The sequence below is a fragment of the Desmodus rotundus genome, chromosome 3 (genome assembly GCF_022682495.2).
Source record: "Desmodus rotundus isolate HL8 chromosome 3, HLdesRot8A.1, whole genome shotgun sequence".
In the NCBI taxonomy this organism is placed as follows: domain Eukaryota; kingdom Metazoa; phylum Chordata; class Mammalia; order Chiroptera; family Phyllostomidae; genus Desmodus; species Desmodus rotundus.
The window spans coordinates 179,275,549-179,293,957 of NC_071389.1; the positions used below are offsets into that span (position 1 = coordinate 179,275,549).

Here is an 18,409-nt window from a genome sequence, read left to right on the forward strand (position 1 = left end):
GGGATGGGGCGAGGGAGAATGAGGGGAAAAGGTACAGGGAATAAGAAGCATAATTGGTAAGCAAAAAATAGACAGGAGGAGGTTAAGAATAGTATGGGAAATGGAGAAGTCAAAGACCTTATATGTACAACCCTTGAATATGAGCTAAGAAGGGGGAATGCTGGAGGGAGGGGGGATGAAGGGCAGAGGGGGAGAAAGGGGAGAAAAAAATTATGTAATAGCATAATCAATAAAATATACTTAAAATTTTTTGTAATTTTAACCAGGGACATGCTTTTTATCAATTTTAGAGAGAAGAAGAGAGAGAGATAAACATCAATTGGTTGCCTCCCATATGTGCCCAACCAGGGATGGAACACGCAACTTTTGGTGTACAGGACAACGCTCCAACCAACTGAGCCACCCCACCAGAGTGAATAAACATTTTTAAATTCTTCTTTATTTTTAAATTAATTCCTTTATTTAATATTCACTGATACAAGCACTATTGTAGGTGTTTGAGATACAATAGTGGATAAGATAGAATCCACGCCCTAAAAAAACTATAAAGAGAAAGACAAATAAACAGATTACAATACAGTGTCATCAGCAGTAGAGGATTGTGGTCTCCCTCCTTACACTTCTATATCTGTAAACAGCACCTTCTTGCTTATCTATGTCTAACTCCTACTAACAAAACATTTTTTTTCCTCAATTTTGAGGCACTTGTGCATAAAATAATTCAAGGATCAACCACCTAAACTGCTTCTATAAATTTTCTTCTATAAAAATGGCTTATCATATAGACCACTGTGGTAAATCAACATACAAATCACACATTTACATCATGGGAAATATAACAACATATTGGTTTATGCACACTCAACGAAACTAAATTAGGTCAAGGCCGGGTCTTTAAGTAAGTGTGAAGAAAGCCCCACCCTGTTGCCATCCTCTTTAGCATTATTCTTTAGAATAAAGCTTTACCTGCAAAAGGTCACTCTTGACATAAAAATATATTACCAGGGAAAAGTAACATGTCAACCCACTAACACACATAAAAACTCTCTAGAACATTAGCTATAGTACATATTTGCACAGATTTCATCAGATCAGCTCAGAACATAACATAGAAAAGATAAATTTTTGACAAAATTGTGGAGGCAGAGATGGAGGGAGCATTAGTCACTTGAATGAGAAATAGTAAAAACAAACTTTCTGTATTTGTTAAGATAATATCTAACTACTCTCAAAGAGCACACAGCAATAACCCATTAATCCCAGGAAGCTGCATTAATCTTACATCTAGTGGCACATCCTAGAAGGTTCGGCATTCACCAAATATACACTCATGGCTATCCATGAGCATCCCACAGGTGGCTCCCTCTTTTTAGTGACAGATCTGACCATCTATCGAAGTCTGACCATCTTACAGGCCCATTGTAAAGGAACTTCACAACTAGAGGCCTGGAGACCGTCTTTGCCAATGGTACCACACTTCTGTACCAAGCTGTTTGAAAGAACCCTGTAAGAAATCAGAAAAATCAATCAAGGTGACATACAAAGTAAAGAGGTTGGAAGGCATGAAAGAATAAAAGAAGAAGCAAATTCCTTCTCCCTATTCAGACCCCATTTCTCTTAGCAACCAAAACACAGCAGAATTAAAAAAAAAATGCTCATTAGCCTCTCTTTAAAATGTCATCTTTTGCCCTGGCTGGTGTGACTCAGTGGATTGAGCATAGGCCTGCAAACCAAAGGGTCATGGGTTCAATTCCCAGTCAGGGCACATGCCTGGGTTGCAGGCCAGGTCCCCAGAGAAGGGCATGTGACAGGCAACCACACATCGATGTTTCTCTCCTTCTCTTTCTCCTTCCCTTCCCCTCTCTCTAAAAATAAATAGTCTTTTTTTTTTAATGTCATCTTTTTCCATCCTTATCCACTGTTCATTTCCTTCCCTGCTCCCTATTTCCTTTCCTCTCTTCTTCATCTACTATTTGTGATCTAATTCACATAATATCTCTCTTTCCCTCTCTCTCTCTCCCTCTCTATCTCTCCCTCTCTCTCTCTCTCCCCCTCTTTTGAAGCCCCTTACCTTGAGAAGTTTAAGACTGATCCATCTTCCCATCTCCAGCCAGAATTGTCCCTCAGACCAATCCAATAAAAGTCTTTATCCAAGAAACTTTTGAGCAGGTTCTAAGAGAGAGATTGAAGATGAAAACAGCAAGAAAGATGCAAAAAACAAAGAAGAGACCCAGTGTCACGGTCAAACATTTATTCCTTACACCCTCTCTATCATCAACATTATGGACTGAATGCGTGCTCTCCCCCAGATGTTTTGTTCAAGCTCCAACCTCCACTTTGATGGAATTTGGGGATGGGGCCTTTCAGAGGTAACTAAATCTAGATGAAGCCATTAGGGTGGGCCCTCATAAGGAGGGAATCAGGATCTTTATATGAAGAGGCCAGAGCTCAATCTCCCTCCACCACATGAGGACAAAATGAGAAGGTGGCTGTCTACAAGCCATTGAGAAGGTTCTCTCACCAGGAACTGAATCTTCCAGCTCCTTGATCTTGAACTTCACAGCCTCGAGAACTGTGAAACATAAATGTCTGTGGTTTAAGCAACCCAGCCTATGGTACTTTGTTAGAACAGTCCAAGCTGACTAAAACAACCACATACTTCAGATAAACTATTCTCTCTTCTAAATTCTAATTCTAGAGATTTGTTGTTTGCGGAGTAGATCACTTCCTAGAATTGACCAGTATGTCTGTAATCGCATTCTTAATATAACAGATAAGATAAGTATTACATCTCTACCTTCTCTTGCAGCTTCCGCCTGAACTGGATGGAGCACCTGGTAGGTATTCAGATAACTTTGAAAGAAAAATAGCTAAATACTGCTGCGGAAGCAATCACCTTTTTCAACATCATTTAATACATAAACTATTATTAAGCCTATAGCAAATTTATCTTCTTTTTCTACTAAACTCCCATTTTCTAAGTCCTCATCAAACTTACATAAAACAAGGAAAAAAAAAACAGATCTTAAGGAAACAGCTTAAGGTAAAGTTAAGTTGGTTACCACCTTTATGCAGCCCAGACTACCTATTAGAACAGAAAAAAGATTCTTTCCTCTGTAGAGTCTGACATTGAAATAGAGTTTATATCATAAGGGAATTGCCTCTATAAGTGAAATAAGATAAAGGATAAATCCCAGAAGATCAATTTTGTTGTAGGATTTGGTGTTCGTGTAATGAATATATTTTGCAACAAATGCTCACCTTGGATTTTGTTGCAGAGTTTTGTTGTGATGTTTAATTTCCCCCGATGTGATGTTAATGTGAGGAGTACTGTGTTTGTTCATGAGCGAGAAGCTAACACTCTAAGTCTGAAGATCAAAAAATTGGTGGAAAACCATGAAAGTAAAATAAAAACCTCAGTGTTTGTATATGTTTCAGAGTGTGAATGAACATTCAAAGGCACTCATATGTGCCTTAACAGATAGTAACATCTCCTGGTCACGTGCCGTGGGCAAGCATGAATGTCTGCAGTAGCATTCACGGGTATCGGTAACTGACATCTCTGAGTCCAGCACATACTGCATGTATAATTAATGAGATGATTGCCCAGATCTTCTCTTTACATCTTATTCTAATTCCCTCAAGTCACTGCAAATCCCTTGTGGAAGAAAATGGAAAACTAATAAGAAAGCATTTAAATTGTCTCCAGTTCCTCTTATTTCCCAGCAAACTTGTTTTTTAGTGTTTTTTGTTCAGTTACTTAATTGGTTTAGTTTCCACTGAGTTGCAGTTTGATCTGATAGATGCTAAAGAAAAAGACCATAACTTGTTCTCATGATCATTTCCTGACTGATCATTTGCCTCACGCCTGCTTCCTGCACCAATGCTTCGAGATAATATGCATGTCATCCGGCAGTAGCCATTACACGGAACATCGTGTCCTCAAATTCAATGAACTTCATTCCTCTCCCCCCTCTGTAAACTTCTGTCCTTCGGAGGAATAGAGGCTCAAAAGAGGCAATGAGATATGTTGTTTCACAGTAATTTAGGGGTAGGACTTGGACTTAGAAGCCAAGGTCTCGGCATGTGTTCTACTGATAGAGTCCATCTCGCTGTATCTCATCTCCCTCTTTAAACCGCACTCTCACTAGACCTGAAAGCAGTGTGAGTCCCCGAGGAGGTGTCAAGACTCACACACTCAGCCAGCTAAGGCACTGTACACCCTCTTTGGTGAAACAAGCCAAGATGACAACTTAAGCTTTTATTATAACATTAAATTCCAATATTTGTTCCTTCCTTAGCATTTTGATATTGCTACAGAACAGGATGATGTATGAATAAAACTGTTTATTAAAGCTAATACATTTTGTTTTTCATTATACCCAAGGTCAGATACCCTAAAACCTGGGCTAGAAGAGGGAGACCCAAGATGGCAGGGTATTCCTGGACTTCCTTCTGGCCATCTGAAAAACCTCCTCTAGAAGTTTTTTAAAAATCAAAGAAAATTATTTTCTTCTTCAAGTTTCAGGAAAAAGTATTTTTAAACTTCCTCATTTTGCTCCAAATATATACATTTTTGTTCATTTAAATGTGTCAGTATTTTCTATTGACAGCTTACTTAGTTGAATACCTTTGGAAGAAAATACTCTTTTTTATCCAGAAGCTACTAAGAAAGCAGTGAGATTTCAACCCTCTAGGATTATTACAATACCACCAGAAGTCCCATTGTGATGTCCTTTTTATTCTGCTCCGGGAAAAAGGTTACTAAAAAGTAAGAATGCTAGGACAGTGCTCTTAATGGTGTCTCTAGACTATAGCTTCCTTTCCCTACTTGGAAACTTTTGCTAGCATAATTAAATGATTAAAGAGTTTCTCTTCTAATGTCAAGAGAGCATAAAGCCTCTTTGCACTCCCAGTAAAGACACTAAAGGAGAATGTCTTAGCCCGGGCCGCTATGACAAATTACCATAGACTGGGTGACTGAAACAATGGACATTTATTTCTCACAGTCTGGAGACTAGGAAGCCCAAGATCAAGATGCTGGTAGATCATCTGATGTCTGGTGAGAACCTGCTTTCTGGTTTGCAGATAGCTGTGTTCTCCTTGTATCCGCTCCCATGGTAGAGAACAGAGAGAAAGGCAAACTCATTTCTCTCCCAATAAGGGCACTAATTCCATCACGAGTACCCCACCCTCATGATCTACATCCCAAAGGCCCATCTCCAAATGCCAACACATTGAGGATTAGGGATTCAATAGATGAATTTTAGAGGGCCATAAATACGCAGTACATAACAGAAATAGGACAAAATCTTTTGTGCTATTTGCCATTTTCACAATAAATTCTATTTTCTGTTCCCTGGATTTCAATCCTAATTTACACTGAAGACACGTATTTGAAGCATTAGAAAAACCAGCACGACTTGTTTACTCGAACTTCCTTCCTAAATAGTCCATCTCCTATGACAGCTTTGTCTTCTCGGAGTAAAGCATCCTGAAAACAATTATGTCTCATATTATTACGTATGGTACTTGAACGTTTACAAAATCCCTTTTCATTCTATTGCTAATCTCGCTTGACACACTGGATATGCAGAATGGCATTCAGGAAAACAAAACAAAAACAATATACCAGAGCTTACCACTAGCTCTGTCCCTGCTATCTGAAGATGAACAAGCTGCTTCACCTGGCTGAGTCTCAGTTTCCTTAGGAATATTTATTTAGCTTAGAGATTTATTAGGATTTTTTCCAATTATAAAATTCTTGACAACCCTGGAAGGGAGGCAAATATTATCATCCTCACCTTTATAGATGAGGAAACTGGTTTTCACGAGGGAAAGCACTTACTACCCAAGGCTCCTTATTAAATGAGTATCAGATTTTCTCTCCCAGTGTTAAATGTTTGCATTATATAAGGCTCTCCCTCTCTACTAATAAATAAAATCACATTGTGCCTCTGATTGATGCTCTCCAATAATTTCCCTTTTCACATAAAGTCTAAAGTCCTTACCATGTATTACAAGATCTTACATGACCTGGCACCTTCCAACAATTTATTCACTTACTAGTTTCCAGTCACGTGAGCCTTCTTCCTGTTCTCTTTACACGCCAAAGTCATTTTTACTTTAGGGTCTTTACCTAGCTTTCCCCTTTGCCTGGAATACCCTTCCCCTAGATTTTTATTCAGATCTAGACATCAGCTCAAAGGTACTTCCTTAAAGACGCCTTACTGAACCAGTCAATCTAGAACAGTACCTACATCCACTATTATAACATACTGTTTCATTTTCTTGAAAGCACATAGCAACATATTATTTGTTTACTGGTTTGTCGTCTGTCTTTCCTCTGACTAAAATGTAAGCATCACAATAGCAACGGCTCTTGGTTATTACTACATCCCCGGCACCTAGAAAAATATGTGCAATTATGTCCAGTAATATTTATAGAACTCAAGAATATAGAGTTTAGTCTTATCCTGCAAGAGATTAAAACCTTTTGAACACAAGCTCTCTGCATTTTTTACTTTACTCTCATTGACTAATTAATTGCGTATGTTGGGGGTAGGGTAGTAAACTGAAGAATACAGGAAGGATAAAAGAGATGAAATAATATCTTAATTTTCAGAATAGCTTGAAACCTTTTATGCATTTCTTAACCAATTTGCTACAAAGGATTTTTAAATTAGGGGGAAATTTTTTCCTCATTTCTCCAATGGAATTATATGAAAAAACAGTGCAATTCTTTCTTCCTCTCCTCACAATAAAAGGAATGACAACTGTAATAATAAAGCACACAAATGAATACAGACTTGCTCAGAAACCTCAGTTAGGATCTGAAGAGCTCGGCGTAGAGAATGCCGCTTACCAGTCCCAGTCCTGCACTGAGTACTCTGAACAGCTAGACAAAATTCTAAGTCACCACTTCTCACTGGTGCGGGTGGACAGTAAAATCTTACTAAAGCACTTTCACTCGAACACCTTCCCCCTGGAAGAAGCTTTTAAAACCAAAGTGCAATTCTTATATTCTGTGTATTCACAGATAATGTGGGTGTATGTGCTTGTATGTAGCACAGATAGAGGTATAAGCAAGGACTTAACTTTGACCTCTAGAGAAGGTGTGAACTAAAGAAGTTAGGCGTTAAGTGACTTTAGAGTTTGTAATGTTTGGTTATACTGTAGAAGGGAAAAAAGTGCAAAACCTAAATGCAAGATGAAAAGAGAACCCAAGCATATAAAATTAGGTACATTTTTTTTCCTTTTTCTTAGGTCAATATTTAGACCCTACACACACATACTTTTGCAGGTAATATTTTAAAATTGTAATTAATGCATTTTAATGTGTAGAATATATTCCTTAAACATCCAAAATTAATATTGTTTATGGAGTATATCTATTATTTCAGCCCATAAAGAGGTAAACTAGCAATACATCAAAGCTCTAAATTGGCCATATCTTTGACTGGCCAAGTTCATTTCAGGGACTATATCCTAAAGAAATGACCTCAAGAAAAATAATGTTTTTTTCAATTTTTAAATTATTTTCTTGTTCAATTACAGTTAAGAAAAATAATTCATATAAATATGCTTATAGCTACATAAAAACTGAAAATAAAAATTTTGCCTTAGAATATGAAAGTAGTTAGACATAACCAAAATAATACAGACTTTAAAAAAATAAACACCTAGAATAATATATTGTTTGAAAAAAACAAGAATGAAACAATGCTATGTGATTTTTAAAAAAGCAGAACATAATTACAGGGTGGCCAAAGAGCCTAGAAACATAGGATAAACATATTTCTAAACAGTATGTTTGATATCTGTTTAAATAATAGCATTAATATGTTTTTCTTCAATCTCCAGACCCTTTTCGGGTAAAGTAGTTAAAGCAATGAACATGGTTAAGCATTTGAAAATAGTGCAATACAGAGCACCCATAAAGTCTACAATCAATTTAATCTATTGCTTTAAATTTAGAGTTATTTCAGCTGAAAATGTGTCTAGAGGTTGAATAAAAACACATGGAGCATATCACTCGTACATATAACTAACATATCATTTTTAAATAAATTTTTCCTGTTTCCAGACTTTTTAGATATCCTTCAGTAACTAAACATGGATTACTGTCACATCAAAATATGCAGAAAATTATGCTAAGTGAAATAAGCCAGTCAGCGAAAGACAAATATGATTTGTCTTATTTCACTCATATGTGGAATCTAACAAACAAACTGCACTAACAAGGAAAATGGGGCCAGACTCATAGATGGAGAGCAGGATGACAGCTGGGGTGGGGGGCGAGGTTAGGGGGCGGAGGGATGGAGTAGAAAAGAAAAAAGGACTCATGGATGTGGACAACACTGTGGTGATTGCTGGGGGGAGGGGGGCATACAGGAACTAAATGGTAATGGAAAAAATACAATAAACAATTTTTTGAAATTGAAATATGCAGGTACATTAAGAGATTTCAAAAAACTGACAGGCTACCAATTATGAGTTTCATATTGATAAGCATTCTCCCTATAATTTTGTGTATGTGCACAATACTTACATAAGCCTTGTTCTATAAGCCAGAGCACTTTAAAAGATCATAAAAAAACCCGTCCACCCACAGACGAATGGATAAACAAAATGTGATATAGTCACATAATGGAATATTATTCAGCCATACAAAGGAATGAAACTCTGGTAAATGCTACCGCATGGACGAACCTTGAAGTGATCCATGTGTAAAAAGGTATAATAGGCAAACTCAAAGAGACAAAAAGTAGAAAGGTGGTCCCCAGGGGCTGGGGGACGGAGAAAATATGGAGCTACTGTTTAAGGGGGACCAAGTTTCTGCTGGGGACAATGACAACATTCTGGAGCTAAACTGTGGCGGTGGCTGCACAACAAAGGAGATGTACTTCATGCCACTTAATTGTACACTGGAAAATGACTAAATGTTAAATTTTATATTCTGCATTTTTTTAAGTTTCAAAAGAAAAGATCAAGAGAGATAACTGAACCTATCTCGCTTGGTGTAAAACTCACTGGTTGCTTGATCTGTTTGCAAAGACAGGATGATAGAAAACACACAAATGACCAGACCAGGGAGACCTCCACAGTGGAACAATTCGTTTATAATCTGCCCTGTGTTTCCGGTCATTTCTTTCAATCTTCCAACATACCATTTCAGGTTTCCTCATAAGGGACATATTCAATTAAACAAGTCATAGTTTACTCTGTGATACATATTTTACCACAATTTCATGTCATAAGAAACAGAAGAGAAAAACAAAAGTTATTCTGACTCTGGGGTTTATTTTGAGTGGCAAGGAGAATTAAAGTGGAAAAGAAATACTATAATTAATTCCTACTATGTTAAAGAAATTTTCACATAGATTTTTCTCACTTAATATTTATAACAATTCCTGAAAATCCTTTCTTCACTTGGTACATGAGGAAATGGAAAGTTAAAGAGGTTAAGAAAATTGCTTGAGTTCCCGTAGTAAGTAATGTAGTAAAAACAGACTCATAAAGGTCTGAAAGAAACTAAGCTATTCCCATTACCTGATTCTACTTTAAAACAAGGGGAAAAGTGATTAATTTGCCATAGTGTTTGTATTGCAGTCTCCAAAGAAGGAAAACATGCACATAATTAAATGTAAACCCTAAATACGACAAAAGCCAGAGAGAAGACAAGGACAATCGCAAAGTCATAAATTCTAATGGGAAAGATGTTGAAATGACTAGGCTGTTCAAACAGTAAACTCTGATTACGTCATCTCAAGTTATGGTAATGAAGAAGAAAGATACTGTGAGGTAGGGTGCATCAGGACAAATTTTAAGAAACAAAAATATTTCCATAAGGAACACTCTACTAAATGTGTACTTTTGGAATAATACTTCAACAACTCTAAGGAAAAAATGCTACCAACCAAAATAAACTAAGCTTTGTGGAGGGAAAATGACAACAAAAATCAAGAATTTGAATATATCTAAAACTTATAGATAAATTCAAAAAGCAGGAAGAACAACAAAGGCCAGATACCATATGTGAACAGAAACCTGAGGAAATAACAGAGTAATTCCAATTTTAGTTTTGTTTTATTTTCTTAAAAATAAAATAAAGCTTTATTTATTTTATTTTTTCCATTACCATTTATCCCCCTTATACTCTCTTCCACCTCCACCCAAATCTTAAAGTCCAAGAGAAAAGAAAGAGATAAGTGAGCTTTTGACCATTTTTTAAAAATACTTAAATCCCATGGACCATATCATGTACATTCCAGATTTCAAATTCAAATAATTTTTTAAAATGTATAGAAAAGAAAAGGCAACAGAAAGCAAAATAATAGGAAACTTTTATCTCATTTTTCAGTATATACAAGACAGATTCTAGAAGCTGTCAAATACAGTATTTCTGTAAGTGACCTTAAAGGGTGGGACAAAGTGGAGTTTAAAATCTGGCTCTGGAAGAAGAGAAGGAGGAGAAGATGGAGGAGGAGGAAGAGGAAGAGGAGATGGGGGAGGAGGAGAAGAAGGGGGAGAAGAACTGGCTTTGTCAGATATGTGATCTTGGATTTGTACTCATCAGTGAAATGGAGGTGTTGAATTCTGCTTTGCTGTGAAGATTAAGAATAAGATACATAAAATACCTGGCACATAGCAAGTGTTCAATACAAGTCAGTTCCTATTATTGTTTTTATACTCTGCTATATAGCAGGTCAAAGGTGGGGTATACGTCCTCCAGCACAGAGCAACGTAATTCCCTAGCAGTACCCTCCAGCAGGGGAAGGCCAGTTTGAAAATCTTCCATTTTAATACACCCATATGCTCTTTTGGTTGCTGTTCAGACCTAAGTATGATACTAGGAATATCAAGTAAACCTTAACATAGTGTGTAAATCTTGCCTTGAAAACAAAGTAACAACACTAGTACACGAGGCTTACCAAATCAAATATAAGTCAAGTTGTTTCTATAGAATCTGACAAAAGCTGAGGCAGAGAAAAAGAACTGGGCCAGAGAACCAAAGGAATGCCAGAAGCAAAACTTATCTGTGGTTGCTATTAAATCTCTCAGGGATACGCTGCCTTCTGCAGTACCCATTTGAACCAAGGGGCCTTAAGAGAAAATAAACCAGTTTTGGAAATGCAGCCAGTCGAACTCTGTTCCACTTACACAACAGGAGAGGCAAGATCCAGAGAAAGTAAAGAAAGAAAAGAAATACAAAGTTCCTCTAATAGCTACTCCATTCCACCAGGGGACCTTGGGGAAGGCGAAATATCCGCGACTCCCAGATGCTCTCTGTGCCTCAGCCCTTCCCCTCTACAGCTCATGCTCACAGGTACCGTCTATAGCCGCGGCCGCACCACGGTTCTCTGCGGCACTGCCTTGCATTATGACTCGCTATTCTGTTTATCGGTGGTTGCCCAGCAGTGTTTCAAGCTCTTTGCTCACTTCTGCTATTGATTTCAGTCAGTCCAAGTCCTCAGAAGCAGCTTCATCAGAGTGAGAATAAAAGTTACTGCAAAAAGGTCCAGAAAGCAAGGTTACTGTTACCAGATGCCATAAAATAAAGATTTTGTATGTCTCATGAATAGACCCCAAATACATTCTGCCACCTAGTTTAGGAAAGGCAAAAAGGAAAAGTAAGTCATGGAGGTGGACTGATCTGGAGTTAGATTCTATGCAAAATTTCAGAGGAATGAGTATTTTTTGATAGAAAACAAGAATTAAGATGCTTTTATCTTTTTTTTTTAATGGGAAGTTATAAAATCTAGGAACTGTATGTTCTCCCCAACTGATTTAGAGTAATTATCTCTCTGAATTTCCCCTAGGGAGGGTAATATAACTGAATTTTTAATAAGCTGTTCTCTGTATCTTGATTCTATCCCCCCCCCAAAATACAGAAAGCAACAGTAATACACAAAAATCATGCGTATGATTTTGCTCTAAAAACCATACTAGGATTTCTTATTTTCTTTGTATGTGTTATTTCCATTAAACTGGAATCTGATCGAGCTTTGTACCAGGTTTCCACAGGATGTCGCTCCTTATATTATTACAATGAGATGCTGTTGGATTAATGAAGAGCCCTCCTCCAGCAGGCTAGACAGAAAGGATCTGAGCACCCTGGAGGAAGGGGAGCCCAACAGCTTAGCTCCAAAAGGAGCTTAAGATTCTCTCTCTCTCTCTCTCTCTCTCTCTCTCTCTCTCTCTCTCTCTCTCTCACACACACACACACACACACACAGTTTCCTTCCTTCTTTCCCAACTTTCTGTAACTGCTCTCTTTGTACACCCCAACACACCTCCAACTGTTTCCTAGCCTGGAACTCACTAGATTCCAATGAATGAAGGAAAAACATTAAAAGGAAGGCATTTAAGCACTTGCAATAGTCTCTTAGTCCCCACACTGTCTTTCTTCTTCTCACCCCCAAGCCCCACAGGCTCTCACATAGGGACCTGCTGCCTCCTTGTTGTTGGACCCACATGTTTCTGGATCTAATGAGTCTTGTATTAGACCTGTACGTCAGGTCTAATTTCTCTCTGTAACATACTCATCATTCTTCCACCTCCAACGTGCACACATACATGTCTATGCAAACATCTAGGCCTCTATAACTGAGGGTTGTTGGCTCAGGCCGTAAAAAGGATAAGGAATGGGGAAAGAGGAGGCAGAAGGGAGGGGTAGAGGAGGAAGAAAAAAGGGAAAGAAAGAGGAGAGAGGAAGATACTCCTTTTGTTCATCAAAAGAGAATACATAATAGATTTAAACAGCATTCACCAAGAAAACAACCTACATTCACTAAATGTTTGCATTTACCATTTCCTGGTTGTCTGTAAACATAAGGAGTTGTGAGCCTTTGGCTAGGCAGAATTCCAGACTAGAATTCCAGTCCTTTCTCTCCACTGAGAAGTAATAACAATGGTCACCATACCCCATCCAGAAGTCTGGGCAGCAAGGACAGCTGGCACAGGTGGTGTGCTTGGAACCTAGGAAGGAAGAGGACCTGGTTCACAATCTTCATGGACCACTCTGCCTTGGAAATGAAATGGGAGATAAAACGGAATACAACAGTGGCAAGTGTCTTGCCTGCCCACCACCTTCCAGATTAAGGTTTAGAGAGATGCGCAAGAACGTGTTAGGTAGGACAGATAGTAAACCAAGGCAGGGAGGAGGACGGAGACATGTCTCACCCACTAACTCAGCAGTCCTGAGCTTGGTCCCACAATATTGCCAGGTGTTCCAGCATCACAAGAAACACTATGTTAGTTGGGAGGAGGGAAGGCCTTGAAATTCTATGTATAGTTTCCACTATCTGGGAAAGAAAGCCTTGAAACTGTGTGTTCATCCCAAGGCCTGCCCAAAGAGCCCAAAGAAGACGCCCATAACACTACTTCGGTTAAGTGCCTACCTCTGGTTACTATCTCCTTTACGAGGGAGTCCCTAATGCTTACAGAAAAAGCCCATGAATAACTTTGGGTTCCTGCCCCAACTTTGATTACCTGCCTCCAGTTACATACCTGTTTTACAACCAGATGAACAAATAGAGTCTAGAGCAAGATAAGGATTAGGGCTAACAGACCCCCACACATAGCTAAGTTTGGGTAGTCAAGTCCCCCCAGGAAAGTTGACACCACTTTTACCCATCAATTAACATGTAACTTCTTCACCCCCATCCCACCAACTATGTAAGTCCTCAGAACAAAGGACCGGGGGCTCTTGCCACCCTTGCTCTGGCCACCCTTGCCCTTGCCTAATGCCGCCCTTACCTTGCCATGCCCTGAACCTGTGTCTTTCACCCTCACCTCGGCAAGGCCTGTTCTCCTCCAGGAGAACATATCACAGACAAACCCTGCTTGCACACTAAAAGCCCTGCTGATCTGTAATTCTTTACTGTGCCTGCAAGAAGAAGTGACTTTCTCCTGTAACAAATGCACGGCCTCAAGTTAAATACCTCACTATGTCCAGCTCCATCGCTACTACTGTACATTCCACTAAGCAAGGATGGGACCGCGACTGAAGGGGCAGGGGAGGACATGGGAACAATCTGGCTGAGGACTGTGAAGAGAGTAGCTACTTGTGCTAGAGATATTTATGCACATGTGATAAACCCATCAGATAAGGTTACTGCGCCTGCACATGTGTCCGTGTACCGCCTACACATGTGTCCGTGTACCGCCTACAGAGGCTCAGCGTACACACTGTGTAACCACATAACACACATTGCTTCAATTAGGCAGAATCTTTCAGAAGGCCCCACTGACACTCCGTAATAGTGCAAAAGAAAAGGACAAAAACTGGAAAGAGCAAATGTAAGTAAACTAAAACGTTGTTTGATTTGTGTATCACAAATATGATTGTCTATCATCATTGGAAATTGAATAAAAGACATTTCAGCAAAAAGAATTTCCTTCAGGTATTGAAAAAAGATTCTCTGAAAGGGAAGAGTATCAGACACTAAAGAAAATACAGAACATTCTCATTCCTTTAAAATGGGTGGATTATAGGTCTGTGAAAATAAAAAGAAACTAAATAAACTTTCAAGGTAATTTTAACCAATATTCCACAATTTTATTAACTTTTTACTTCCATGAAATATATAAACTCACCATAAGCACAGTGGGCAAAGATGAGCCGTTATATCAAGTGGACACATGTGTAGGTACGTAAGTGAAAGCTGATTATGCGCTGTGGACGGAAAAGGAGGGAGTTCTACAGCCAATAACCTCGTAGGGTGGTCCGATCATAAATTCCTACCTGGGCAGATCATGGTGGGTACTCAATCCCAGGCCTGTAAGTTCTAGTGAAAGGTTTTAAAGTAAACCCTGTCCATTTTTCCTGTGCATGTAGGTTAACACACCTTCCAAATGCTGAAAAAGCAATACCTGCTCCAAGGTCTAACCACCCTCAAGCTGAGTACATAATCTTAACTATCCTACAATCCAATCCCTACCTTGCTGTGGTCTCCCACCTTCATGTAATCTTCTTAATTTTAAATGCATTAAAGAAACTGCAAACCCTGGCTGATGTGGCTCAGTAGATTGAGCACTAGTCTACAACCGAAAGGTTGCCAGTTCGATCTCTGGTCAGGGCACATGCCTGGGTTGCGGGCCAGGTCCCCATTTGGGGGTGTATGAGAGGCAACCGACTGATGTTTCTCTCTCATGCTCCCTCCTTTCCCCATCTCTAAAAATAAATAAAGAAGATCTTTTTAAAAGTGAAAAAAGAAACTGCAAAAATGTTATTCTCTGAAGCTTTTGGATCTTGCTTCCTGGCAATTGCCGATTTTGACTCAAATAAACTTTTATAAAAATTCTCTACAGACTTGGCTGTTTCTTATGTGGACAGTATCTATTCCAGATCTGAGAATTAAAAAGTGGGCAAGTAGTCCTTTTTAATGTAAAGATTAGACAACTTTTCTATGGGTAGCCCTGGCATGGGACCAATATAGAGTTCTAGAGATTAAGCTTAAAGTTGGCACCTTACATATTTGTGCTTTTTTCTGTGCAACTGTGACATTACCCAGCCTGAGGGAGAAATTCCCAAATTCCCTAGGAATCTCCTTCTGTCAAAGGTGGGACTTGGATCTGAGGGGCTGACTGGTCCTGGAGCTGAACCCTGAGAATCCTAGTGAATAGTCTGTAAAACATGTCACCAACAATCACCCCCAGATAACAGAAATCTAAATTAGGACTCTGGATTGTGAAACAATAAGTGAAGGGCCCTCTGGATTACCATATTGAAGGACTTAGGAGAACTAAATCTAGAAAAGTTCATTTTATAAAATGTAAATGCTCTCTAATTGGAAAAAATATATGTTTGTTTAAATCATGACATATTTATAATGTGAAAAGTTAAACAATAATATTATGATTTGGTTATCATGATAAACATGATAGTAGATAGGAAAATGTTTATGACACAATATAGAATTAAAAAGCAATATACGAAATTGTAAGCACATTTTGATTAGAACTATAACCAGCCTTACTTCTAAAAAAAGAGAAGGTAGGGAGATTTTAGAGAACTTGATTGAAATTCTGTGAAGAGAATAAACACTTACATGAATACACGTAGCCAAAAACTAGGAGGCTATACCCAGAAAATGTTGTTTACAAGAGATGATTTATTTTGTTGAAATTATTTCCCATTATTCAAATTTTCTGCTATGTTATATTGCTTTTATTACATGAAAGATTGATTTTGGTTTAAATTGACACTTACTCCGGCACAGAGTCCATTTGCACAGCAGCACACTCACAAGAACGGCACTCAGAAGCCCCGAAGCTATTGCCAAATGGTGAGAGAGAGAGCACCTGGAAGAAGATGCTGTAAGAACAGAATCCAAAGCAAAATCCTGAGTCACAATAAAAATGAAGGAAAAGAAAAGTCAGGGGAGGATATCTGGGATCTTGAAGCACTTTGGCCTAGTAGGAACTGAGACCCAGGCCCTGAAGATCTTGGATCTGTCAAGAACTTGTTCTAAAGACTAGAGTAAGCATCTTTATCAAGTTACATGCTATATTTATCAAGTTAAGAATACTTTTTTCCTGTCCCGATCAGCAGGGCTCAGTTGGTTGCGTGTAGTCCCGCAAAGCGAAAGGTCACCAGTTTGATTCCGTTGGTTCCCAGTCAGGGGAGAGGCAACCAACGTTTCTCTCCCGCTTTCTCCCTCCCTTCCCCTCTCTCTAAAACTAAAATGTTTTTAAGTCTAAAAAAAAAGTTAAAAACTTTTTTTCAAGATTACTTCTTTTTAAAAAATGAGTACTTTTTCCTTTTAAATTTTGGCTTACACAGTTCCATGTTTCAATGGTGAGCATATAAATTGGTGCAAACTCTTTGGAGGACAATTTGGCAATGTCCACGAAAATTGCAAAGGCATTTATCCTTTACTTATCAATTTCTTGGTGAGAAATTTTTCACACAGATACTCACCCATGGGCAAAATGTTGTATTTGTAAGGCTATTCATGGCAACAATATTCATAGGAGAAAAAGATTGAATTCAGTTTCAACGTCTATCAATAAGACATCAAATACATTTTAATATATTCATAACATAAATATGCAGCTTCTAACAAAGGAATAAAGACTTGTTTTTAATAGATTTGGAATGACTGTCAAGATATATAGTTGGCCTTGGCCAGAGTGGCTTAGCTGGTTGGAGCGTTGTCCTGTATACCAGTAGGCTGTGCGTTTGGTTCCAAGTCAGAGCACATACCTATGTTTCAGGTTCAACCAATTGATGGTTCTCTCTCACAGCAATATATGAATTTATATTCTCTTACTTAATATGTGGATCAGTTTCTTTTCTCCCAAAGTCTTATTATTAGCCAGTAGCAAAATTATTGCTGTACTTCTCATCTCACAGAAAAACAGAACTACCTGGAATTTAAACAGCTGGTTTACTCAAAACTTTACTAAGGAGATAAGTGACCCCCACACACACACAAAGTTCTTGCTTTAGTTCAAGAGCAATAAAGAATAACGGAACTGCCCTAGCTGGGGTTTCATAGCTGAGATCATAGAAGTGAGCAATTAGAAAAGACATTACCTGAGACTTAAGATCAGATCCTTGACCATACACCAAGTCTTCACATTCCAATTCTGAACTCCAAACCAAAACTAATGTGTGTCCTCAAATTACCCTCAATTTTTCTGCATCCTCTACTCAAAACTTATTCTACCTCCCATTCATCCCTTAGTCTATGGTAACAATGCACAATTTTCCAGACTAACTTGATTTACTTACCTTTTTGCTGTGGTCTATAGTCATTCTGGGCTTGGGGTGCAGTAGACAATTCTAATGCAGAATAAAGAGCATTGTCAATCATCTCCATCTCATATCTTTCACTTCAGCTGAGAAAGTCTAATTAGAGAAGTGTAAGGAGGTATGCGCCAGTGAGGAAATGGCCCGATCTGTAAACTGCTAGCAGGAAACTTGTAAGGTTTTTTTACAAGGTATAGGTAACAAAAAAAGTAATTTTTCAGGAAATGACCAAATTCTGGGGCTGCCTACAGAAATGAATATTCTAAACTGTGATGAGTTTTTGGCCTCACCACACTCTCTAGATGCTTATTAAATATAAAGGGTAGAGCGAAAGAAGGTTTACAGTTGTCAGGGTGTAGAACAGTCTATTCTTTTGTTATTATTTATTAATTATTATATTGCTTTCCATACAAACAGTAAACCTACTTTTTCTCCACCCTGCATATTAAATTGACTGCCTATCTCATCTAATTCTATGGAGCAAGAACAGGTTGCTCTTCAGCCAGCAATTTCAACTATAGAAACTGAAATAAAAATGAGAGTGGTTCCTAGCTATGAGTTTATCTCAGATTTTGTATTTACTTCTTTCCCCTTTGAGAAAATACATGCATACTAAATGGGACTGATCCGTGGTTTCTTGGACCTTTG

The 18,409-nt window shown here is 38.3% G+C and overlaps 1 protein-coding gene across 1 annotated transcript; it reads right to left on the minus strand.

Annotated features, from left to right (window-relative positions):
- Window positions 1-461: 461 nt before the first annotated feature.
- Window positions 462-17,905, minus strand: KLRG1 (killer cell lectin like receptor G1). The gene is made up of 5 exons (XM_024579578.3): window positions 17,744-17,905; window positions 16,217-16,321; window positions 12,812-12,981; window positions 2,072-2,172; window positions 462-1,504 (listed from the first exon to the last, which is right to left on the minus strand). The coding sequence occupies exons 1-5, from the start codon at window positions 17,829-17,831 to the stop codon at window positions 1,390-1,392; spliced, it is 579 nt and encodes a 192-aa protein (XP_024435346.3). The 5' UTR covers window positions 17,832-17,905; the 3' UTR covers window positions 462-1,389.
- Window positions 17,906-18,409: the final 504 nt, after the last annotated feature.